The sequence below is a fragment of the Desmodus rotundus genome, chromosome 10, assembly GCF_022682495.2.
Source record: "Desmodus rotundus isolate HL8 chromosome 10, HLdesRot8A.1, whole genome shotgun sequence".
In the NCBI taxonomy this organism is placed as follows: Eukaryota; Metazoa; Chordata; class Mammalia; order Chiroptera; family Phyllostomidae; genus Desmodus; species Desmodus rotundus.
This window is the reverse complement of record NC_071396.1, coordinates 15,166,393-15,192,389: the sequence shown is the minus strand read 5'-3', so window position 1 is coordinate 15,192,389 and position 25,997 is coordinate 15,166,393. Positions and strand designations below refer to the sequence as shown.

The 25,997-nt window shown below is 43.7% G+C and overlaps 1 protein-coding gene across 2 annotated transcripts; it reads left to right on the top strand.

Annotated features, from left to right (window-relative positions):
- Positions 1-1,761: 1,761 nt before the first annotated feature.
- Positions 1,762-24,702, top strand: EXO1 (exonuclease 1). Of its 2 annotated transcripts, XM_045184520.2 has the most exons (14): positions 1,762-2,693; positions 3,452-3,625; positions 6,066-6,185; positions 6,632-6,755; positions 7,707-7,844; positions 8,684-8,896; positions 10,064-10,251; positions 10,910-11,006; positions 12,784-13,009; positions 15,258-15,504; positions 15,925-16,861; positions 19,498-19,599; positions 21,603-21,796; positions 24,231-24,702. In XM_045184520.2, the coding sequence occupies exons 2-14, from the start codon at positions 3,465-3,467 to the stop codon at positions 24,370-24,372; spliced, it is 2,889 nt and encodes a 962-aa protein (XP_045040455.2). In that variant the 5' UTR covers positions 1,762-2,693; positions 3,452-3,464; the 3' UTR covers positions 24,373-24,702. The 2 variants fall into 2 exon arrangements, with proteins under 2 accessions (XP_045040455.2, XP_053768917.1); XM_053912942.1 differs by lacking the exon at positions 19,498-19,599.
- The last annotated feature ends 1,295 nt before the right edge of the window (positions 24,703-25,997 follow it).

Sequence of the window (25,997 nt, the reverse complement as noted above, 5' to 3'; positions counted from 1 at the left end):
TTAGTCATATTTGCCGTGAAAGAGAAACACCTGTCCTATTATTTACTTCATAGTTTTTCTTAAATTGGATACTTTTTAACTTATTTAAGAGCAAACTCCATAGTAACACTATAGGTATCACTTGCCACAATACAAGTAGTTATAAAAATACAACGAAAACAAGTCATTCAAGTAAAATAATTTAAAAAACGCAAAACCAGTGCACTGTAAATAAAAGTCAGTCTAATCGAGCTATGTAACCTAACACCTAAAAGCAAGATCCTCAGTTAGAAAACCAGAGCTTTTAGTGACCAGTCAGGGGGAAAGGGCGTTCTGTCCCGTGTCTGTCTATGGCCACCGCCGCTCACACCTCCATCAACACCTTCCCCGTTGTCCTTGAAGCATCTCATCTTTAACATTATTCACAGTGAATGCAGCAGAGGAACAAAACGAACGCCCAGTCTCACAACTCGGGCAACAGGATGCTGACTGGCCGAGCCCCTGAGTTCATCCCAGTTTCACGTGTCCCTGGCGTGGAGGGAAACTCCTGCCCATCTCTGGACGCAGGGCATATCTTGCAATCTGGCCTAAGGTTCTTACCAATTCTTTTCTTTCATCACAACCCCCTAAGAACAGAGGTCCAGAATGTTAGGAGGGCTGGAAGCCTGGCCCCAAGTGGCCACCAAAGTCAAAAATGGCATTAAAGTCCGTGCACCGTAAGAACCATGTTCACGACTGTTTGGTTGGAAGGCTTCCTTGACTTGTCTCAAAGCTGGACAAAGCTGGACACTATGTCGAGTGGCGAGGGCAGCTTCTAATCTGTAATACAGTTGCCACAGGAAAAGGGTCCAACGTGACCTGAACTGAACTCCGTTTGCACAGAGACGATGAGGGTGGCGAAGGGGGCAGGGGGACGTTAAAGAGAGAACGAGGGAATGGGGGCCTCAGTACAGTCCCCGAAGTGGAAAGCTCCCAACATTGGGAGGGAAGGGTGAGACCCGGCTGGTCTTGCTAAGCAGCTTGAATGGGACTTAGGCTCCCACCCTCCTCCCGGAGACAGGGGCCCTTATCTTAGGGTGTTGGCAAGAATCAGCAGTGAATTCTTTCGGCAGCCTTGAGTTTTCTCCCCGAGGCACTGTAAGGGGGACCGGAGTCATCCCAGGGATGTGGCCTTCGGCTGTTAGAAACTATGTTAGTGCGTTTTCAAGTCTTTGTAGTCCGAGATTGAGGCCTGGTTGAGAAAGAGGGCTCGAAAGAGTCTGGCTATAATTTGGATGAGAGAATCTTTGTCACTTCTCAGTGAAATTATTTACCAAGTGCCCCCTCTCTCCCTTCCTAAATTCTACAGCAAGGGTCCAAAGACTGTTATAACCCTAGATGCATCTTCTGCTTCCCTGGAACCCTTCCTTAGCTTTTAAAAACCTCAACGCAGACACGCAGCACAGCACTGAACTTAGGAACCCGCCACGGAGGCTGCAGTCGGGAGAGAACTACAATTCCCAGCAGCCCTGGCGAAAGGAAAAAGTTCAACTTCCCAGGCGCCGTTCCCTATTGGCCATCAGCCCAGCTTCTCCCGCCCCTTCAAAACGCCGGGTAGCTTTCCCGCGGGCAGCACCACCCCAAGTCTCGGGGCTGCGGCCCACGGTCGCCTCCGTGGAGGCGGGCATCCCGGGAGAAGGAGCCTACGTGGCAGCGCTGCGCTGACGTCACTTCCGCTGGGCGGGCTTCCGGCTCTCCCGCGCAAATTGAAAAGTCTAGCCCCACGGTGCTGCGGCCACAGTGAGTCAGAGGCGTTGGGGATGGGTTTCGGGGGCCCCCACCCGGCTGCCCTCGAACGGACGGGGACAGCCCTTCCCGGGAAGTGAGCGGAGCGGGCTGTGCGGAGGCTTCGGGTGCGTTCTTGCTGGTCCCCGCGGGGTCCGTCCCCGCCGTTCCAGTCTCGGGATTCCGGCTCTGCGTGGTCCTCCTGACCCTGCAGCGCGCCGGTGGCGCTGCCCGAGGGCAGTTCGTGGCGCGGGAGGTTGTTTGATCCCGAGGGAACGCGCTTGGCCAGGCTAGCGCTGCAGCTCGCGAATCGAGGGGCCGTCCGCCCTCCCCGTGGACCCTTCCCTGCAGGACGGGGCACCGGGTGTCGGACTCTTAAACTTTCTGTAGAAGCTAGCAGTCCCGTTTTTACAGGCGATCTCCCGATTTTTAAATGTTGACAAGTAGATTTTTTCCTTAGTGCAGGCCACGGAAAACGCGTCTTCTGGAATGGGCTGGCGAGCCACTCCTGTACATCTCTGCGCGGCACGGGAATGACGGGGTGATGTCGCTGCTGTTCCTGTTCCCTCTGGTGGTCTGCTTGAGTGATTTGAGTCTCTGGCACTCAGTCATTCTCATTATGCTGAAGAGGAAATACGTCTTCGAGGATATTCACCTAGCTTAGAAGAAACTATGTTTCAGAAAATGTAGACTGTGTCAGTTTTCCTCCGATTGCAAGAAAACTGTTTAGGGACATTATCTGAGAGGTAGGAGATTAATTGTTATTCTCGAACTGCGGTTTGAGGACCACCTGCATCCAAGTTACCTGCTGAGATTAAAATTCAGAACCCCTCACCTCATTCCCTAACTAAGTGAATAGCAGCCACCGGGAGTGGAGTTGAGAGTCTGCGAACTGCTGAAATTTGGCAACTGTTGCACTAGAGCATCAGTTTCAATCCAGTATCAACAAGGTAAGGCTGACTTCTGATCTTGTGCTTGCTCCTTCCCTTCTTCCCAAACCTAATGTTTGGCGGGAGAGGTTTATGTTATGAAATGCCAAGAAACTGCTCAGTGCCCATTGCTGTCTCTTCCCATCCTGAGGGGTTGGGAGGAGTGGTTGCTTCGGGAAGGACTGTGGCAGCTCCACAATTTCCGTACAGAACGGGTGTGGGGGTTGCAATCTGGATGGAAGGGGTGGGAAGTTAACACATTTGTCCTGAAGCATTTATTATATTTTTCATATGCTTACCTCCCTACAAACTGTTGACTTTCCCCTCCTATGCTGATGTGCATGTTGGCTCTTACAACGCATGTGTAGAGGGAATTTGATGCCATAGCAAGAACAATTGTATTGATTTTAGCAGCCTTTTTAGAGGGAAGAAAGCCTCATACTTTCTCAGCCCCTCCATGTGTCTAGTGCTGTGGTAAGTAAGGGCTTGGAGCGCATGTGATTCCAAGTGGGAAAGCACTTTGGAAAGATTAAACTTTAAGGAACTATCAAATGGCATTAGAGATGGTATTAGGGTTTGGTATAAACATCCTAGACTGTGGAAATTGTTTGACAGGGAGGAGCCCACGTAAAATAGTTGAGAACATTGACTCTCAAATATGTGAACAGTAACAGGTGCTTATCAGTTGCCAGGATCCTTTTTCCCCCCTAAAACTTTTGGGTAAATATGTATTTGCTTTAAATATTGCTGTTTTCCCTTTCTCCTTTCATATCGTATAGTCAACCTGGCACAATGGGAATACAAGGATTACTGCAATTTATCAAAGAAGCTTCCGAACCCATCCACGTGAGGAAGTATAAAGGGCAGGCAGTCGCCGTGGATACATACTGCTGGCTTCACAAGGGAGCTATCGCTTGTGCCGAAAAGCTGGCCAAAGGCGAACCTACTGATAAGTAAGTTTGGGCCTCCTGTTAATTCGTTGCCAATTAAGAGTGAGATTATAATGCCTTATTTTCAGAAAAGCATCATTTTCATTCAGTGCCAGGTGTATCAAGAAGTGAGAGTGTGTGTGTCAGAATTTTGCCAAATGGGGAATGACTTCCTTCTGTGACACAGGCCTGGTTTTTATTTGGAATAAGCCAGACTATCAGCACACTGATGGACAAAGACTCAAGAGCATCTCCCTGATTTTTCATCTAAGATGAATGTGCTAACACTGTTCTGAAAATCCATTGTGCTTTCAGACTTCTGCTTTCCTGGGTACAGACAACACTGCTGAGCCCTGTTACCAAAGCAAAGCATTTGCTTCAAAGGAGCGAGGTGTTCTGGCTCCCTTTGGCTTCACTTGGGGCCAAAAACCGCGGATGTCAACAAGCCAAGTCAACATCCATTTGACCTCATTTGGGGCAGGACTGTGTCCTCTTTATTTTTTAAATTAGAAACATTGAAACATTGAAAATGTTTCTAATTTAAAAACATCAGAAATCTGTCCAGGAAAACAAGAGCACAATTTCTGGATAGATTTCCCCAGGGATTTGGGCACTAAGTATGTGTTTTCTTTTTTGCGATATATTGTATCATTTGTTTCCTAGAGGAGAGGCTCACAGGTGTTAATGTGGCCTCCTTAAGCACAGTGGACTGTAGGGAAAATGGGTTAATTAATCCCGTTTGTTCCCTAGAAGAAAGGGGGAAAGTCATTATTGAACGGCGAGTGTTTAGGGCCTTCGGCCTGTCCAGTCACTTTCGCCTGTGACTGTGTGGGGGGTGGAAGGATTGTCGCTCGCTCGTCTGCCACTCCAACTGCTGGGATCAGTTTTTTAAGCCAATTTCTTTTTCACCATTACATTTGAGCAGTTGCAGTTGTACTCGAAGACTACAAATTTTCTTATTGCTTCTTCATTGTCTCTGAATATGTCTTCATGGGGGGAGAACTTCATTTCTAGCGTTTCGTGATTCCTGAGGTTTCTGACCAGTTGGGAGATCTGCCCACAGCGCAGGGAACGCCCTTGACAGTGGGAGGTGTCGGGGGAGCCCCACCCGTGTGCTGGAGGTCCAGTGAATGTGTACTGAACTAAGACGTTACAGGACTCTCAACAAAGCATTGTGTATTTTAACTTTCTTTCCCAAAGCAGCCAATACATCACATCTCATAGAGTTTATTATCCTTTTTTTGTCCACCCTTGGGGCAGAAAAGTCAATGAGCCTATGACAAACTTTTATGACCTTTATAAAGAATAAAGTAGATCTCTATGTGCTGACCTGGAAGTACATGAAAGGAGGGCACCAGTAGCTGATGTTTGTATTCTGTCTAGTTAATTAATTACAATTTTCTGTGGCTTTCCCCTATTTTTGCGTGACATGTAGTCAGACGACTGCGATCGCTGCGTAGATCAGCGAGGGTTAGTTTTCACTGGTTTACATACAGTAAAGAGAAAAATGAGGACAACATTGTGAATCTTTCATTAAGGTGAATATATTTGTGGGGTGGGGTGGAGGGATGGGGAGAAAAGGCATACAACTGTAATTGAATAACAAAAATTTTTAAAAATTAATATATTTCATTTAAACGATTACTTTTTAAGATTATGCCTTTCTATTTCTATTTTGAGTTAACATATCCTTTTTTCAATGAAATAATGGGAGTTGGAGATGTAGTTACTTTTGTTAATTGCCTTGCCAGAATAAAGAACTAAATGCAATACATGATCCTTGTTTGAATCCCGGACTTGGGGTAAAATCCGTAGCACAGCTGTGTTGGAGCCAGTTCACCCGAGCTCACTACACACCTTCTCCCAGCTCGGGGGCCCCTCGTTGGTAGTTTGCCCACTGTTGTAGAATATTTCTGTCGGGGAAATGGACATGCTACAAATCAGGCACTCCTCACCCCGCACCGGTTGGGAAACATTTACCGGGACACCACTGATTATAAGAAACATTATTAAGACAGTGGGATAAATTTTAATGTAGACTGTATAACAGGTGATACTTTATTGCTGTTAAATTTGTTGGGGGTGATAATGGGATAGTGGGACAATCCTTTCAACTTTTCAATAGATTTGAAATTTTTCCAAGCCAAAAAAATCAAAATGGGAGAAAAGGCAAGATGTGGAACCCCACACTGTTAGGGTTGCAGGGATACCAAAGCCTTTTAATCTCCAGGTGAAGAAAGCAAGGCTTGGAGGGTAAAGTCACGTTGACTGACAGGTAGCTTATCAGGCTCCAAGGCAGGATGTGAACCCACGTCTAAATTAGTCACCATTTCCTATGAAAACATTTTCTTAAAAAAATAAATGAAAACCTTCCTTCATGATTTGTGTCATTGGTTTAAAAAAGAGCAAAAGTATTACCTTACAAGATGCAAAACACATCAGTCCATTTCCTTTATTTTCATAGGTATGTAGGGTTTTGTATGAAGTTTGTGAATATGTTACTGTGTCATGGGATCAAGCCCATTCTTGTATTTGACGGATGTACTTTACCTTCTAAGAAGGAAGTGGAGGCGTCGAGAAGAGAGTAAGTGAGTCTCTATTTAATCTCTGACTTATTTGCATGGAGGTCCGATGTTGAGGCTTTTCATTTGTTGAGGCTTGTTTTAAAGCCTCACAGAAAGTATTCCTCAAGCTCCTTGATAAAGTTCCATCCTTTATACTTGAAGGTTGTTAGCTTTGATGGTGTAAAAGTCCGGACTCACGGTTCCTTCTTCTTAAGTGCCTTAGTTAATTCACCTTCTTTTGACGTAAAGCCTCGCTGCGGGCAGGCCTGGGGAGCTGGTGTGTGAGTGCATTGCAAACCACTCGTTCCTTTTGCCGAGCAGCCCAAGGGATCTGGGTTAATAGACTCGAGGACCTGGTGTGCACTTCCAAATGAGTCAAACTTCTTTCTGTTCTGGGAACATTTCTTGAATTAAGAGTCTTATTATAGTTTCTTGATTCAGCCTCTTAACTTATTTCCCCTTACAGAAGACGACAAGCCAACCTTCTTAAGGGAAAGCAGCTTCTCCGTGAGGGGAAGGTCTCGGAAGCCAGAGAGTGTTTCACCCGCTGTGTCAACATCACACACGCCATGGCCCACCAAGTGATTAAAGTAAGCCAGAGCCGAGGGGCTGCTGGGGAACAGAGGGCGGAGTTCACTGACGCTGGTCTGGAGTTGTTCGTGGTTACCGGGAGAGCAGGCAGGAAGGGAGGAACGTTATTGTCGGCCTGACCTGGAGAGGGCTGATGTCCGAGCAAGAAGGGAGCAGTAAGTTCAGATAGAGGGACCCAGCAGTTTCCAAGGAGAAAGCCTCCCTTTTCAGGATAATGCACTTTAACTCCGTCAGCACGTCCAACGGAGAAGGAAGAGGTACATTCCTGGAGGATCAGCCCCGCCCCGCCCCACCCTCCTGGAGTCTTCACAGTTACTGACCCTTCACTCCTCGGTGACTCCTAGAGACCCCAAACCAGCCTCGCTGACTTGGGAACTCTGCAGGCTCCCAGGCCACCTAACCGGCTCTGCTCGGAAGTGTCTTTGTTGCTGGGAATATCAGTGTCCGTGTGCCCACAATCCCAGCCCTCTCTCCCCCTTTTCAGGCTCGTGTTCAAACTGCTTGATAAACAAATGGGAAATAAATGTAGGGATTAGATTCTGCAGTTCATCGACTTTTGTAGTCTGACAAGAGAACCAGTTATCTGAAAATACATTGAGATCTCTAAAGATGTCTTACATGCTTTTGGAGCATAACCATTCTTTAGATGGAAGCTTTCTATAATTTGAAAAAATTAAATTGCCTGGCTTATAAGTTAGCGCCCTGCTCACTCCCTCAGTGTATGGCAGTGTTTTCTCCAAATGTATAGATTGATTTTTAAAACACTTAGCAGCTACATGATCGGTGAAATGTGTATATGCTCGGGCTAGAAGTAGAAAAAGCATACCTCAAAGGAGAGTTCTGAGAGCAGTACTTTGCGTGTGGAGGGTGGCAGTGGAAGGGATTGGAACAGGAAGTTGTCGAGATGTCTCCGGGCGCTGTCCTGCGCATTGACGGGTCCTCTGTCACAGGCTGCTCGGGCCCAGGGCGTCGACTGCCTGGTGGCGCCGTACGAAGCGGATGCGCAGTTGGCCTATCTCAGCAAAGCTGGTATTGTCCAAGCCATAATCACGGAGGACTCTGACCTCCTCGCGTTTGGCTGCAAAAAGGTACTTAAACAGCATGTGTCAAGGAGCTCAAGTTTTTCCTCTCCGGTAATATTTTATTTAATACCTGACATTAGTTTCTACTCACGATGTTACAAATTACTTAAAATGAAAAGAAGAGTGTTGCTGCTTGACATTTGTATCGTCTGTGTGCTTTTTCAGAATAAGCCCTACGGTTAGAGCGTTAGGTTGCTTTTAGTCAAAATTCTTTAGTAGAATGTAGACTTATTAGTCTTATTTTTTAGTAATGATAACTTATGTGTTGTATGTTTTTCAATTAGATTAGGTTAAAAACTAATCTATTAATGGGATTGTGTATAAAACTGTTTAATGGAAATTTTAGGATACATTAAGGGGGAAATTAAGATACAAAAGTATAGGATGACCTCATTTTTGTTAATACTGTATTATTTGTATTATCTGTGTTTCGTAGATGACTAGAAGGATCTATTGTCAGAAGGTTAATGCTGGGTAACAGTGATAGATGGGAGATTTAGGGAAACTTCTATATTGTTCTTCCTGAATCTCTATTTTCCAAATTTCCTTAATGAACACGTCTCACTTTAAAAATAAGAAAAAGGGTTACTTAAAGTAACATTGGAACGCAAGTGCTTTCTGTATGAGTTGCCGTTTGACAACGGCGAAAGGTAAGGAGGCACAACTAGGTGCTGAACAGGCTTCCTTGGGCCGCGGCCATAGCCACTTACTTCATTTGCAGATATGACAGCAGTTAACTGGCCTGTCTCACTCTCTCTCATTGGTTGCAGTGAAGAATAAGAAAGATCTCTTAGAGATATTGCAATGGATTGCAGCCTTACAGGTATTAACAATTTCCTGTCCAGGTGATTTTAAAGATGGACCAGGTTGGAAACGGGCTGGAGATCGACCAGGCCCGGCTGGGGATGTGCAGACAGCTTGGGGGGGTGTTCACGGAAGAGAAGTTCCGCTACATGTGCATCCTGTCGGGCTGTGACTACCTCTCGTCGCTGCGTGGGATTGGGCTGGCCAAGGCCTGCAAAGTGCTCAGGCTGGCCAACAACCCGGACATTGTGAAGGTGAGAGCGACTTGCCAAGCGGCATGTTCGATGTCCGAAGCGCTTCTTAAGCAATGGATGCAACACCCAGAACACGGGTTTTAAATACTCTGTCAATAGCCAACTACTGTCCCTGAAATGAGAAAATGACTTGATACTCTAGAGCTTTGCTTTTGGCAGCTAACGAGCCATGTTTTCGGCAACCGACAAAAGAGCAGTAGTGACTTTTAAAATGAAGAGAAATATAAAGAGACTTGAAGGCTATTTAAAACATTGTAGGGTAGAAATAATGTTAACACGTACTGTCTTTTGATTGTTGCCCTTGAACTCAGTAGTGGTCCTCCAACTTTAGGTCTCAGGACCCCTTTATACTCTTCTTAAAGGCTCTTTTTGCAGGTACTTTTTGTTTATATGGGTTGTAGCTCTTGACATTTACCAAATCAGAAATTAAAACAAAAGCTGAAAGTTTATTGATTCACTTAAAATTAATGATAATAAATTCTTTTTATGAAAAGTAGCCATGTCTTATAAAACCAGTGAAAATTATGAGAATTGCACGTTTCTGTGAATCTCTTTAATGTGGCTTAACGGGATAGCGGGGTTCTCCTACCTACTTCCTCACGCAGTCTGATGCGGTATCCTGTGTCGTGGAGCCTGTGGAAAACCCTGAGTCACCACACGTCACTGCTCTAGAATTTCTCTGATAGGAGCCCGTTTCCTCCCCGTTGGGTGGTTCTCTAAAGCCCTTAGAGTGTGCAGAGCAGAGTTCCCAGTTCTGTTTCCCAGAGGACAAAGAGTGAGTCCTGAGGGCTGAGAGCTGCGCAGTTTGAGGGGAAGATCTCTGGGCTGGGAGGCAGTGGCGGAGCTGGGGAGAGAGCAGCGCACCCCCGCCAGTCCGAGACTCAGGATCACTTCGGTTCCTGCGTCTCCCCCGCTCCACCCAGGAGTTCAACGTAAAATGTTTAAAACCACTTCCAGCTTTAATCATCCATGACTCTGTTAAGAGGAGTTAGAATGCCAACTTTGCTTTGAAATTGTGATCTGGGAATACTTTGGGTTTTTTAATTCTCAGGTTTTGTATGTTGTTTTTTTGCCTTCCGAATGAAAGAGACTTTGAGGGTGAAGAATATCTTAAAGTTATAACTGGGTTTGCAGATAACTCATAAATATTTTTGCACCCCTTATTAGGTTATCAAGAAAATCGGGTATTATCTCAAGATGAACATAACCGTGCCAGAAGATTACATCAAAGGCTTTATTCGGGCCAACAATACCTTCCTCTATCAGCTAGTCTTCGATCCCATCAGAAGGAAACTCATCCCTCTGAATGACTATGGAGACGACATTGACCCTGAAGCCCTAAGCTATGCTGGGCGGTATCCTTTCTGAGCCAGGGTGGCAGAATTTTTCAATTCCTCCGTGTGCTTTTGGTGACATTTTTAGTGAGACACTCAGTCAAAAGCTTGCAAATTGTTTTTTTATAGTGAAATCTGTATTTTGCTGATTTTAATTACCATTCTAGTGAAAATGTAGAGCAACTTCTTGTTTGTAAACCTGAGGCTCATTCATTATAACTTGCTAATTACTTAGGTTGACTTGAGAGTAACATGTCCAGAGGCAGGCCCTTAAGGAACATACTCCAAAGGTAGCACTTAAGAGAAACACTCGGGGCAGGCCAGCTCCAGGCATCGGGAGGGGCAGATGGGGACTCCCGCTGGGGATGCCCCTCCCACACACCCTCGGGCCCTGCAAGCTGGGAGCCACTCAGGTGGTAGCCAGGACTTTCCATGTTTCTTGGAAGGGAGTCAGTGATGACTGGGGGCTTTGCTTCAGGAAACAGCCAACTCCTGCAGTGCCAGCTAGAGACGAGTAAATCTGCTGGTGGTCTTGGTAATGCTGAGTGAAGACGTAGGGCCCGCTGGAGTTGTGAAACCGAAGATTTTCTGTGATGGTGGAATGCGCTTTTTAATCCTAATACAGTGGTTTTTGTTTGCTTGCTGATAAAAGCATCTTTCCTTAATCCTACCAACCTAGGTATATTGATGATTCTATAGCTCTTCAAATAGCCCTTGGAAATAAAGATATAAATACTTTTGAACAAGTTGATGACTACAACCCAGACACTGCTACGGTAACATTTTAATGGCTTCTTTCTAAAAGCACATTTTTGTTACATTTCGGTTACGTCTCAGAACTGTGACTAAAGGCAGATCTTCATTTCGTAAACGTGTTTTAAGCATTTTTATATCCAGGCACTCTGCAGGGAACAGGTTGAAGACACCTTGATGCTAGAGAAATTATATCTCTAGTAACGTAGGTATATCAATCAATTAGTGTCCTTAAATTAAAAAGCGACCACATTATGTATTATCAGACCTTTAGACTCGAACATTTCACGTGAATGTACCAGGGTGTCATACCTCTCACGTCATCCTGCCCAGCCTTTGTCGTGTGGTAGTGTGGAAGGCAAAAACCTAGAAGCGCACTCCTCTCGGGAGCCGAGCTGGTTTTCACTCATTCACGGTTTAGCAAATATTTAACCGGCACCTGCTCTGTTCTTTAAGCCCCTTCCTGTTTCCTTCCACTTGTTCCTGGTTGTGTGTGCCGCTTACAGTGCACTCTCCCGCCTTTCTCTTTTCCGTTCATCCGTTCATTCAGACTGTTTTCTTTTCACCGCGTGTGTTCCACCCCAGCCTTTGGCCCGTGCACCAGCCCCGTAGTTCCGAATGTCTCTTGAATCTACATAAATGACTTCTGTAACCTTAAGTCTATCCATAGTCAAAAACAAAGTTCATTCCACATTGGTTTTCCCTAATTACATTTCTCTCTCTCTTTTTTTTTTCATTTTAGCACTTTCGGCTACATAATTTATGTGTCTCTGTGGTTTACTTTCTGATGCTTCCCAAAAGAATGCACTCTTCATAAAGGCGGGGTTCTATGATCTTCTTTCATTGCTAAGTCCTTCCAAGCAAGGATTATATTTTATTTTATTTTCCTTTGTACTCCAGAACACTAGCTAACCTAACTATGTTTAACGTGCTTAATAAAAGCTCAGTAAAGGACTGAATTAATGAGCAAGGGTACAAAGGCCTGGGCTGGACTGGAAACTATGAGAAAGCGGAAACTATCAGCCAACAAGACAACTAAAAGAAGCAATAGCACCTGGCAATAAAAACAGGCCAGCCTGTTTCCAAGTTCTCTGGTCTGAGAGGATGAAAGAGATCGTGGAGCTGACATTCACTCATTCAGCACATAAAGGAGGTAGATGTACCCATACTAGCTGGCAGTAAGGCCTTTCATGGGGGAAGTTTCGTGTAAGTCTCACCGTAGCTGTTTCTTCCTATTTTCCACCGAAGCTGGTTCCAAGCGTGTGTGGGCTTCATGGGAGCTAGTGTTTTGTAAAGTAGGTTGTTCTGGTTTGATTCAACCAGTTGCTCGAGGTGAAATAGTTGATTATTTTAAGTACATAATTTCATGGTTTTAACTTTCAGGTGCTTTGTAAAGGGCATGTAAATGATTATTTAGAGGCTTATTGCCAGGTAGTTATTAAACTAACTAAATGTATATTGAAATAATGCCCAAATTTTAAAGGTACTTTTTTTGGTCTACATTTCTTCAATTGCAACCTCATATCTTACACTCTTTGTCTTAGGAAGTTTCCTTTTTTATTTCTGAGAAATGAGCCAGCAAGGTCCCTGGACCCTCGTTAGAAGGTAAACAAACCGAAGACACATTTGATAAAAGTGTAGGACCAAAAAAGTAGAAAACGTTATCACAGGACAGATACTTCATCAAAAAGCTGTTCTTTTTAAGGGGAATTTAATTATTTGCTTATAATTTATGTTGAAGCAGAGGGAAATAAATGGACTATTTTTCTTCAAGTAACCATTTTTCTTTTACTATTTTAGCCTGCCCAATCAAGAAGTCGTAGTTGGGATGACAAAACATGTCAAAAGTCATCTAATATCAATAGCATCTGGCATAGGAATTATTGCCCCACACTCGAGCCGGCTGTTGTTCCAGATGCCACAAGACTGAAGGGAAATCCAAGTACCGTGGGCATTGAACAAGTGGTCAGTACTAAAGGCTTAAATCTTCCCAGGAAGTCGTCCTCTGTGAAAAGACCGAGAAGTGGTATGTCGTTCATTTTTGTGAAGTACTAGTGAGTATCGGTCACATTTAAGAAGTCTGTGCTAAACCCAAGGTCACTAGGACTTTTCCCGTGGTTGTTTTTAGAAGTTTTATAGCTTTAACCCTTATATTTAGGCCTATGACTAATTTTGAATGGATTTATTTACTACAGTGTGAGGTAAGGACCAAGGTCCGCATTTTTGTGTATGGCAGGTCAGCAGCCCCAGCGCCACTTGCTTAGAAAGTCATCCTTTTCCTACTGAATCGCCGTGGCCCGTTTGTCTGCGGTCAGTGGACCATGTGTCTATTTCTGAACCCTGCTTCTGGCTGCACCGCCGGTCTCTTTTCCTGCCCCTACGCCAGGCACACTGTCTCCACCACTGTGTCCTTATAGTCAGTTTTGAAACCAAGTAGATACGTTCTTTTGAAAAGTTGTTTTGGTTAATTCTGTGTTTTGCACATTTCCATTTAAATCTCCGAATCAACTGTCCGTTTATTTATTTATTTATTTTTAAAGCCTGCTGTGATTTTGATTGGGACTTAGTTTAATCTATTGATCAAGTTGGGGAGAATTGACATCTGAACAATACTGAATTTTCTGATGCATTTGTTCAAGTCTGATTTAAGTCTTTAGCGGTGCTGTCTAGTTTACACTGCACGGGCTTGCACATCCGTTATAAAGTTTACCCCTGTGTTTCAGACTTTTCGTGCTATTGTCAATGGTATTTTAGCTTCGATTTCTAGCTGGTCACTGCTAGCACAGAGAAAGATAATTGACTTTGTATATCAATCTGTGTTCTGCAACCTTTGCGGAATCCACTTTTGTAGACTCTGGGATTTTCCATATAAACAATCATACTGCGTTCACGTAAAAACCGTCTTGCTTCTCCTTTTCCAGGCTGGATGCCTTTTATTTCTTTTTCTTGCCAAGAATATTCCCACTAATATTTTGGTTTTGAATCTTTGTATTATCTTGTAATATGTGGGTATTATCTACGTCAGCTAAAAAATTTGAGAAGTGAGGCTCTGTGTGTCTTAAAGTTCTGGGTACATGTGGTTGCTGTGCCCTGTCTCAGTGAGGCAGAGCCAGTACGGACATTTACAGCACGAGGCAGAGCTGGGCCCGCTTTCAGACTCGGGGCTGCTGCTGGTCTGGCAGGGCCGTTCGGCTGCTGCCGGTCCACATAACTGATAGTGCAGTCGGTTCCTCTCTGTCTTGTCCACTTAGACGAGAGGAGAGACGCTGAGTGTCTCAGACCTATGACATTGCCCTGGGTAGCGAGGCTAAAGCTTGTCGCAAAAGGAGATGAGGTTAGTCTGCTGTGGCTTCTTGGTGAAGCCTTGTTGTGGCTCCTACAATATTTTTTTCCCCTCTTTTGTAAGGGCTCATAATTCTCTTCATAATAAACAGATTTAGGCTTTTGCCAGGAGTCAAAATCAAATTTACTGATCTACAGCTTTTTAAAAATCTGTACATTTAAAATGTGAGTATCATCTTCTTGTCTCTAGTGCATTGGTGCCCTCAACTGTTTTACAGGCATTTTAGGGTAATGAGTATTTACCCCTGTATGAGTGGAAGCTGTTCCAATGGGAACTAGTTGAGCCGACTTAAAACTTCTTCTTGCTCTCTGTGTGTCCTTGCCATTCTCAGGCTGGGACAGGTTTGGGTTTTTTCTAAGATTTTATTTATTTATTTTTAGAGAGGGGAAGGGAGGGAAAAAGAGAGAAAGAAACATCAGTGTGTGTTTGCCTCTCATGCGTCCCCCAGTGGGGGCCTGGCCCACACCCAGGCATGTGCCCCGACTGGGAATCAAACCAGCAGCCCCTGGTTCACAGGCCAGTGCTCAATCCACTGAGCCACACCGGCCCGGGCTGGAACATTTTCTAAATCAAACATTAATTATGTATTTACATGTAAATTCCGTTAAAAAAATTTTTTTTACATTCAATATTAGGCCCTTAGTATATCAAGTATATTGCCTTACAGAATTGATTGCCTCCTGACATTTTGGTTTGGGTAATTTCACATAAAATTATCCAAGTGACATTAAATTGAAGGTAACTTGTGAAATCGTAAAACACAGCTAAGGAATATTGATTTTAGTTATCCTTGGGTTTCATTTTCTGATGCATATTTAAAAAAAAAAAAAAAAAACACTTCATTCTTAGGACAAAGGGATGTGGACTGCGAGGCAAAAGCCAGATCTCTCACTGCACATGAACTCAGGGTTATTGCTCTGTTTTCCTTCAGAAGGGCTGTCAGAAGAGGATCTGTTGAGTCAGTATTCTCTTTCATTTCCGAAGAAGACCAAGAGAAACAGCTGCGACAGTAGTAAGGTACCGGGCTCTTCCAGACTATGTATGCCCGACCTGGCGGAGGCAGCGGCTGTTAAAAAAAGCTTAAGCGCACCACCCACGGCAAGAAATAAGTTTGCGGCGCTTTTACGGAGAAAAAATGAAGAAAGCGGTGCCGTTGTGGTCCCAGGGACCAGAAGCAGGTATGGCCGCGTCTCCAGAATGCGTTCTGTCTGCCGTGTTAGATACGCTATCGGTGCGTATTTAATTGCCTTAAGTAAACGTGGACTCTAATGGGGTAGGTGCAGGAGCAGATTTCATACGGTTACAGTTTCATCACGTATCTCCTTCGTTAACAAGGAATGTAGTAAGATACACAAGCTCCAAATACATGTGTGTGTGTGTGTGTGTGTATATGACTGCTTTTAGAAAACCCTAAAAATTTATTGTAGAAACGAAATTTCTAAATGTGTGCTTGTTGGCATAATCAAAAAAGCTCTATTTTGCCTTTATTTATGAAGTTACGTGTTTATGAGACTTTGTTTTAAAAACAAGCTGGGCCATAATCTGAATCTTATGACCTTGTGAGAAAACTAAAATACTTACGCAGTTTTTTCTGCTAGGTTTTTTTGTAATTCTCTGGATTCTGTGGACTGTCTGTCAAAGAAAGCAAGCAGCCAGCCTCTAGATGCAACGGCTGTGGTGGACAAAAAGACCGATCTAAAAGAATCGGACTGTCTCGAGGGCCAGAAGCTGGTTGATCTAAATGAATCGGATTGTCTGGAAGGCAAGAAGCTGGTTGATCTAAATGAATCGGATTGTCTGGAAGGCAAGAAGCTGGTTGATCTAAAAGAATCAGATTGTCTGGAAGGCAAGAAGCTGGGTGATCTAAATGAATCAGATTGTCTCGAGGGCAAGAAGCTGGGTGATCTAAATGAATCAGATTGTCTCGAGGGCAAGAAGCTGGGTGATCTAAATGAATCAGATTGTCTCGAGGGCAAGAAGCTGGTTGATCTAAATGAATCGGATTGTCTTGAGGGCAAGAAGCTGGGTGATCTAAATGAATCCGATTGTCTCGAGGGCAAGAAGCTGTTTGATCTAAATGAATCGGACTGTCTCGAGGGCAAGGAGCTGGGTGATAGGAATGTAGCACATAATTCAAGTGATCGGATTCCAGATAATGTAACTGTGATTGCTGATGAAGAGTCTGGGTCCTTTAAGACCAGCAAATTCACAAGGACCATTTCACCACTCACTCTGGGGACACTAAGAAATTGTTTTAGTTGGTCTGGAAGTCTTAGAGAATTTTCGAGAACCCCGAGCCCCTCTCCAAGCACCACGTTGCATCAATCCCAGAGAAAGGATGGTTCCCCTGGCTCCCTGTCTCAGCGTAAGACGTCTGGTGTATCTCAGGTGAAGAGTGATGAGTCAGGTGATGAGGCGCAGCCCTCACAAGAAGTGGGTTGGCCTCCCCAGTCCCCGGAAGGTGCAGAGGTGTCACCGCTCAGCTTAAGTGCATCAGAACTTTCTCAGCCTTCTAGTAAGGACTTCGATTCAGAGGTAAGTCACGTTATGAAACCTTAGTTTTTAAAAGTATTTGTAAAACAAAGTAGGGTGTTTGTCATGGAATTGAGAAAAGTTTGCCTATGTTATGGAAATAATTGGCTGTCTTAACTTTTCATTCTAGATATTACTGTGTCGAAAATTTACACTTTTTTCATCTGAAGGACTTCTCTGTATCTTTCAAATTTTAAACCCTTACCCATTTAACCTAACTGTACTGTTTGAATCATTGTCTCAAGTTGTGGAACAGTGAAGACCCAAGCAGAATGATAAGCTATGAATTGAAAAGTTGTTATAAATTTAATATTTATTCCTTACTATGCTCTTGAATTCAGAGAACATTTAAAGCCTTGTAAGGAAATGGCCCTACTAATGCAATGGGGTCCATCTCAAGTTTCAGCACTTCCGAAATGTATTTTCATTGACTCTTATTCTTGTTAAACTCCCCCTTTATAACAAAACAAAAAGTGACTTTATATTATTTTGTTTTAAATTCATAAAAGTATCCTAACCTTTTTTTATTTATAAAATACCTTCCAATCTGACTTACAATCAAACCCCTAAATCAGTCTTGTTCATAAGCCCCAGTGACATTATATTTTAAAATGACATGATAACATAATAGCTTTTTTCAAACCTGAGTTACCTCAACATACGCCAGCACCTCATCTGGGACATCTCAAATAACACGTGTCAGCGTGGCTCCCTTCATTTTATGTCTGCTGACTCTGATCACCAGCTTGTGAGAACAGTCACAGCCTCGTGGAGTCGGGCGTCTGATAACGCTGAGTGAGGGCCGCACCTAACAAATCAGCACAGCTTGTGCTTACGGACACTTGACTTGTACTGGGCTCAGATTGCACGAAAGAACCAAGGTCAAACGTGGAGAGAAAGTGTTTTCACTTGGAGAAGGCTGAACTCAATTTATGTGCTCAAATCCCAGATCTGTTCCATGTGGTGGTTTTAATCTTTAGAGGAAGCCAACCACGTGCTGGGCTGCCTTGCAGCCCTTTGCTTCCTTCCCTCTCGCTCACTGGTCTGCACGCCTCCACTTGAATGCCATCTTCCCCGTGTTTCCCTCCACGCGGCAGGCTCTCCTGGCACACGTGGGCGCCCCCACCGTGGCCAGCTCTTGACCATCTTCCGTGAAAACATCCCCATGGATTGCGAGGACACTCAAGTCTGCAGAGCCCCTTGGGGCATCCGTTTCCCTCTTTCCGGCAGGCATCCTGTGTTCCACTCACCCTGTGAGCTCTTAGCCACGTGTCCCCCCGAAGCCCGACCCGCTCCAGGCTGTGGGCCAGTCACGCTGGCAGGACTGGCCACTCTGCTGTCCTCTGGGCCCACCGTTCATTGTACTAATTAGTTCCAGAAATGGGAACCAAAAAGACACTAGACTAGAAATTACTCTGTAAGTCATCTTTGCTTCCAGATGTAGCGAATCCCTCCTGGGATAAGCGAATTGCTAAGAAAAACTGTGTAATCTGTCTTTGTTCAGAAAGTGTTTCAGAAAGCCCCGTGCCACTGGGGCCTGACCTGCGTGTCAGCGTTCGCTGCATGGCTCTGAAGAGAACGCTCCTCTTTTGCAGACTCCGCCAGGGCTCCCCGAAATGCAGCACCCCTGCTAGTTCAGTGGCCCCGTCTGAGGGGAGTCATCTTAGGGTCTCACTTGAGGTCTTCCTTTGAGGAAGTGGTGTGGCCCCGAGTCACCGCTGCTGCTGGCTGTGAGTGACGGTACTAGAGTTTCCATGAGTTGCAGCCCCAGTCATTGGAGTGTTTCTCACTTTGGTTTTTTTTTTTAAGTACAATATGTAATACTGTGTAGAATCCCAAGATAAATATTAAAGGAAACCCCTCATGAAAAATGCAGAAATGTAAAGTCTTCTAAATTTCCGTTCATTGTCCTTTTTATTTGACCTTATTATTCTGTCTAGAGACGAATAATCATGAAGGGATTGGGGTGTCGAGGGTAGGTCTTCAGGTCATTCCTAAGCGTAATTGTGCATTTGATGTCTTTTTTCTCCTCACTGCTGACTGTGTCACACAATTAATAGATGTTGAACGAACCCTGGCCGGGCCGCCCGGTGGGTTAGAGTGTGGTCCGGGTGCACTGAGGTTGCGGCTCCATCTCTGATCGGGGCACACAGAAGATACCACTGTCTCTCTCTCTCAAATCATTAAAAAAAAAGAGAGCAAGAGAGAGCGAGCTGTAGACCTACCCTGGCTCAGCACTTGGTAGCTAGTAACCTATGAAAGCAGTTCACCAGCCTCGCACGGGGGTTCTTGTCTTACCTGAGGTTCGGCGTTTTGGCTGGCTGCTGTAACAACTCAGAAAAGTCTTCAGTTTTAAATGTGTACCCTTTTCTGTGGAATTTATTCTCCAGCGAAGCATCTTTCTAGCTTCTTTAATGTGACTTGAAATAGCACCGGCAAACCTCATTCTTCCCACATTACGTTCATTTTCTTTTATTCTCTCCCAAGCTTTTTTTACTTTCTTCTCTGACTAATTACATTTTATTTACACTGACTTTTCTTATTTACTTGTTTTGTGTTTTGTTGAGTTTTGATTATGTGTCATAAAAATTCCAAGTAAAAATCTAATTTTATTTTATTTTTTGATCTGGGGCATCTAGGAATCTGATTGCAATTTTAAGTCACTCGATAATCAAGGTAATCAGAAATCCAAGCTACATTTATCTCATTTTTCAAAAAAAGACACGCTTCTAAGGAACAAGGTAAGACACTTAATTTTTTTAAATTTCAGAAGCAGTGCATGGTTATTATCAGAAAATGAGAAATATAACCACAATTAAAAATTAGAATCCCTGTATTTTATTTACATACAAATGTCCCCTTTCAAACCTAGGATCATGTTTGTGCTTGATTGTTCTTGTTATTCTTTGTTTTCTCATGTTTTTCTATAGTGAACATATATTTATTTTTTTAAAGCATAAAAACTGTTTAAAAATTTAAATAATATGCATATCCATGTAAAAGAAGATTCTCATACTATATAAATTTAAGTCCCAAATCTATTAAAAATATTAAGGTAAAATAGTAAATATATGACTTTTTAAGGTCTGAATGAGAAGGACTTTTTCAAACATATCCTGTGTTGGGAAGACGTCCACATTGTTTTTGAATGAAGAGGAAAAATGTGATTAGCATGGCGTTTTGTTTGCTGTAATACTTAAAAATATTCCTGCGCATACGTGTGTATTTGTGTAAGGATAGTAAAAAGCCTGGAAATAAATACCAAAACCGTTTGCAGTAAGAGATAGGAAATGTAGAAGGCACCTCCCGGAAGGAGTTACGTCCGGAGGTTAAACCGTCATCTTCCTGTCGCAGTTCTCGCTGTCAGGGGTTTGCACGGTCGGGGTTGCACCGCCACTTCCGTTCCAGTGAAGACCCCCGGTGCACCTTCCCCTCCGTCCCAGCTCCCACCACCCTCTTCACCTCCAACCTCCTCTTCTCAGGGCATTTTTATTTGCATCCCTTATACGACATTATATTATTCTTTTTCTCATTAGTTTCAAAATCTTACAGTTGTCCCTTTTCTTCATAACTGCCGGCCCAATCCTACAGAAGTAAAGACAAGCAGCTGAGCAGATTCTGGTGTTTCTGTCTGTCTTGTTCCTCACTCGCTCCCTTGTTCCTGTCGCCAACACCCTAACTTAGGGTTTTACCTTTCTTGTGGGAATCTTTTTTTATTTAATTTGTCGGGGGAACACTGGTGAATAGAATTAATAGATTTCAGGGTTCATTTCTATAACACATCATCTGTGTATTGTGTTGTGTGCTCACCACCCCAAGTCCAGTCTGCCTCTGTCACCACTTACCCCCTTTACCCTCTTCCACCACCTCCCCCCACCCCTTTCCCTCTGCTAATCGCCATACTGTTGTCTATGAGCTTTTTTGTTTGTTTGTTTAATCCTTTTCATTCTTTATACACTGTCTGCCAGCTTTGTTAATTTTAAAGCCTTGTTTTATATGCCTCACTGGTACTATCCCAAAAAACACCAACATTTTAATGACCCCATATTTCACCCAATAAAAATCAGCCCTTTGGTGGAAATTATCCTAAGTGGCACACTTATGCACTGGAAAAACAAGCGACCTATTCAAAACAAAATTTAGTTCTTCGCGTAAAATGGAAAAATCTCCAAGGTACACTATTAAGTAGAATCAAGATACAGTAAGTAAGAAAAACAAAGTACCCAGTGGTGTGGAGCATGCTGCCGTGGGTGCAGGGTCACAGTAGTCCCCCTTACCCACTGTTTCGCTTTCTGCAGTCTCAGTCACGCGTGGTCAGTTGTGGTCTGAAAATATTACGTGGAAATTCCAGAAATAAACAATTCGTAAATTTCAAATTGCATGTCACGGGCTGAGTAGCATGATGAATGTCATGCCCCGTCCGTCCTGCCTGGGACGTGAGTCCTCCCCTTGTTCAGTACATCCACACCGTATATATATACGCTACCCACCCGCTTGTCACTCAGTAGCCGCCTTGGGTGTCAGATCGACCGTCAGGCCACCTCAGTGCCTGTGCCCAGGTCACCCTCCATAATGGCCCCGAAGCGCAAGGGTACTGATGCTGCTGCTGCAGGTCAGCTATGCTAACGAGAAGCACTTCTTGCTCACTGCTTGTGAGTTGTTTTTCTGTGCAGGGGATGGGAATAGTTGGGAATTAACTAAAGATAGCTACAGAATAGTACTAAAATGACCATTTAATCTTCAGGTTCCCGGGCTATATAAATCCAGTTCTATGGACAACCTTTCCACAACCAAGATCAAACCTCTGGTACCTGCCAGAGCCAGTGGGCTGAGCAAGGAGCCAGCCAGCATCCAGAAGAGAAAACATCACAATGCGGAGAACAGGCCAGGATTACAGATAAAAATCAATGAGCTCTGGAAGAACTTCGGATTTAAAAAGTGAGTTGTCTTGTGACTTACTCTAAAATAAGATAAATGAACCAATTTCTTTTTCTCTTACCTAAGAGAATTCTATTTCCTCATCTCCTTTAGCTGACTCTTTGTAAGTATATTTAACGTCAATGTCTGTACCTCTGTTTGGAGGAAAGAGGGCCGACGAAAAAGCCTCAATTCTCAGCCTGGCTCTGGGGGTCTCTCTGTTGCTAAGCAAATTACTTTTCCTGGCCTCTGCCTCCCAGCTCTTTCCTTCCTAACTCTTGGCCATGTAATGAGAGTAAAGTTGTTCAAGACATTGTGGGGGGGGTGGAGAGGAATTGGTACTTTCTGGATGTAAAGCAGTTTATTTCCCTACGTTGTTACATCTGAAATCATTGCGTTTATGTGAGGAATTGGCCAGATTTCTCATGTGTGTGGCAGACCCTGTTCTAAATGAATTGACCCTGTACATATCTACATTTTTTTACCACGATACTCCCTCCTGTTAGACTATACAATTAGTGACAGAGTAACACTGATTTATAACTCACTCGTTTTCTTGTCCTTCATAAAGCAAGTGTGCTAAGATTAAAAGTAAAAACAGAAAAACCACATGGGTGTGGTAGGATTAAACCTTACCTAATAGAAATGTCACAGTCAGATGAAAGGGTGTGAGTGGAGACACTTTATAAGTAAGTCAGTGCTGGCCAATTTTTTTTCTTATTTTACATTGTATAAAGTCTAGGATTAAACCATATAGCAGCAGTTCTCAAACTTTTGCCTTCAGGAACCCTTTATTCTCTTAAAAGTCACCGAGGGTCCCAAAATACGTTGGTTTCTGTGTTGTATCTGTCAACATTCAACCATTTTAGAAGTTGCAATGGCCCTGGCCCGTTAGCTCAGTTGGTTCCAGCATCGTCCCGATACGCCTGGGTTGTGGGTTCAACCTCTCTCTGGTCAGGGCACTAGGAGAAGCAACCGATGACAGCATAAATGAGTGTAACAACAAATCTGTGTTTGTCTCTCTGTCTCTCTTTCTCTCCCCCACCTTCTTCCTCTCTAAAATCAATAAATGAAAAATTAAAAAAAAATTAAAATGGGCACTTTAAAAATATTTATACTTAAATAACAATAAGTTCATTAAATGTTAAGATCAATAGTATATTTTTTCCAAAAAAAATACAGCTCTTTTTCAAAACCAAAATGTCAGAAGAGTGATGTTGTTTTTCCATGTTTGCAAATCTTTACTGTCTGGTTTAACAGAACTCAGCTTGATCCTTGTATCTGCTGCTGTGTCTGATCTGTTATCGAATGTTGTTTGGTTAAAGTATATGAAGGAAGTCTGGCCCCACACGTATTTGTAGTTTGAAAATGTATACTTTAATGGCCTTTTTATTGAGTTGTAAATTTTCTCCTTGATGTTACGTCAAAATTCAACGAGCAGTAGCTTTCAAGGTTGTTGTCCGCGGACTGTGAGGCCCCGCCAGTGGGCTCTGCAGGCCCCAGTCCAGGGTCTGTATCCCATCTGAGTGCCTCTGTTATCGGGCGTGATTCACACATCGTGAATTGGCCATTTGGAAGATGTGCTTATTTTTCAAATATTGACACATTTTAATATCTATCCAGTATTAAAAAACCACAATCTTATCATCGAAGTCTTTGAGTATTTGGAAGCTGTCAGGTGGCAAATTCAGGTTTTCCAAAATTCATATTTTCACTTGAAAGCTTAAATGTTAGCATTGGTAACAACTCCTTCGGTTGCTTTCTTGGAAGTAACAAACAGGCTCTCGTTGTTCATTTTAGAGCAACCCTCTGCCAAATACCTAAATTTGAGTGGCAGTAGTGTAACGGGCGCTTTTACTTGGGACAGTGACCATATTTCAGTGTCCAGCACAGAAGTCAGTGTCCGACACAGGCCGTGAGTGTGTTTCCCTTTTTGTCACAGGTAGTAAAAAGTGGAGAGGATCGAGATTTAATGAAATTAATGACTTTTACTACTTTGTCAAGAATGGTCTCAAGTCAGGCTGGCTTTTTTTTTTTTTAACTGCAAGTATGTGGAGGTGGGGACTACCAATACCCTCTTCCGGCAAAACACACAGCCAGCAGGAGTAGAATCGGCTGGCACAGTCGGTCGCGCCTCACTGGCATTGGTTCTTAGCAAGACTGGAGAAGCGCGCTGAGTAGAAAGGAACTACTTTCTTCATGGGAATCACTCTGCCTTAGCTGGTCTACAGTTATGAGGGACCTAGCGCCTACTTTGGAAGGTCGTGGAAAAGCAGGAAGGGGCGGGTTTCATTGGACGTACTCAGAGCCCGACTGTGCATATAATGAGCTGAGGCAAATCACACAGCAAAGGGTCTCGTCCCTTCATACGCTGCTGTTTTGTCCAGGTGGGTCATGCTCTTAACAGTCACTGCCTAAAAGCACCAAATCCACTTTATTCTGTTCTGTTTTGCAGAGATTCTGAAAAGCTTTCTTCTTGTAAGAAGCCAGATCCTCTGTCTCCAGTCAAGGATAATATCCAACTGACTCCAGAAACAGAAGAAGAAATATTTAACAAATCGGAATGCACGCGTGTTCAGAGAGCAATATTCCAGTAAACACGGGCAGCCGGGAAGCTGCTGCCTGCAAGACACTTTCTATCAGTTTGAAGTCCTGTTTGGAAACGAGGCAGTTGCCGGTCTGAAAGATGTGATCTTAGATTCACACCGTTTTTAATGGAATACATTTTGTACATTAACTGTGTTTCTTTTGTTCAGCTTTTTATATTGTCATAATGAGCTAATGTTAAAATATTTTATTTTAGACGATTTTGGGAAGTTTTAATATTAAATGGGCAAGTCCACTTTGTAAATTTGTAAAAGTTTCCTCTCTTTCTTTGTATTACTCGATTTCTGTCACACATACGGGTGGTGAATGAAAAACCACATTAAATCACTGTACTTCTCCGAGCGTTAAATGTTCCCACCTGCCTCATCTGTCCATCCTTCGGGGTTGAGTTGAAAATGAAGTGGCTGGGGTGGGCGTGGCCGTGGGAAGGCTGAAAGATCACCGCACAGATGGGATGGTGCAAGACACCCCCGAAGAATCTGGCTGGGTTACAGATTTGACACTGGGGGAAAACTGCTTTTAGCCTTTTGTACAAGGAACGACCTATCTCATTAATATTCTCAAACTTCACAACAGCCTATTTTCTTAAATGTCTCTTTTTAAGTACAGGCTAGAAATTCCTTAACATACATTTAAAACGGGGTCTTAGGTGTGATGTAAGTACCAGAATTGCAAACTCTATCCTATGTGCGCTCTACAGAGAAATAGGCAGATACCTGGAAAAGGAACCAGCTGTGCCAGGGAAGGTCCGACAGGAAGCAAAGAAATTACTACAGGCGTGTCTGAGATGCAGAACATAAAGGATGGAGATGCAGAGTGTTTTCATTTTTAAAGGAGACTGAGTGCGGGCTAAAGAGATCAGAATGGAACAATAAACATAACATTGTGAGAAGCAACATAAAAATTTTAAAAAGAAACAAAAATAAAAGCCAATCTGGAAAAACCAAAATCTAAAGAACAGAAGCAAATCTCAGTTTTCTAAGAATATTTCCTGCCATAGAACAAAGTACGCATGTGAATCAAACATTGCCTTCAAATGTTTATCTTCCCACCCATTTAAAGTGGCACTTACATGACAGGAAAGGAGTAGAGCGCACTATAGACTCACAAGGCTAACAGAAGAGACAGGCGAGGAAACATAAATAAGTGAGAAGGGATTTATGAAATCCTTTCTCCCGTGGCAGGAGCGAACCAGAGGCTAGGTTGAGATGGGTTCAGTAAGTGGAGACATTAGGTACGTTCCTTTAAAGTGGGGGCTCAACATAGGGCTGAGATAGGACTGGCTGGAAGCATTTGAGATCAGTGCAGGAGAAGGGGGAACGGCGGCAGCGCCCTAGTTTTTCAGCCCTCAAATCCCCACAACTGGGTAGCAAGTCAAAACCTATGAACATTACAACAAATTTAGGCGATGTCCCAAAACACAACAGACAAGAAAACCAAGTAAAGATTCCGGTGTGTGTTCAAGGGTAGGGGAAGGGAGTCCTAGAGGGACATCTAGTGGCCTGAGGAGACAGCTGACGAGCCATTGAAATGCACAGCAGGCCAAGTTGGAACTGCTTTTCAAACAAAGCCCTGCCCTGTCAGTGCTGGGTGAGAGTGAGGCCTGCAGGGGCGT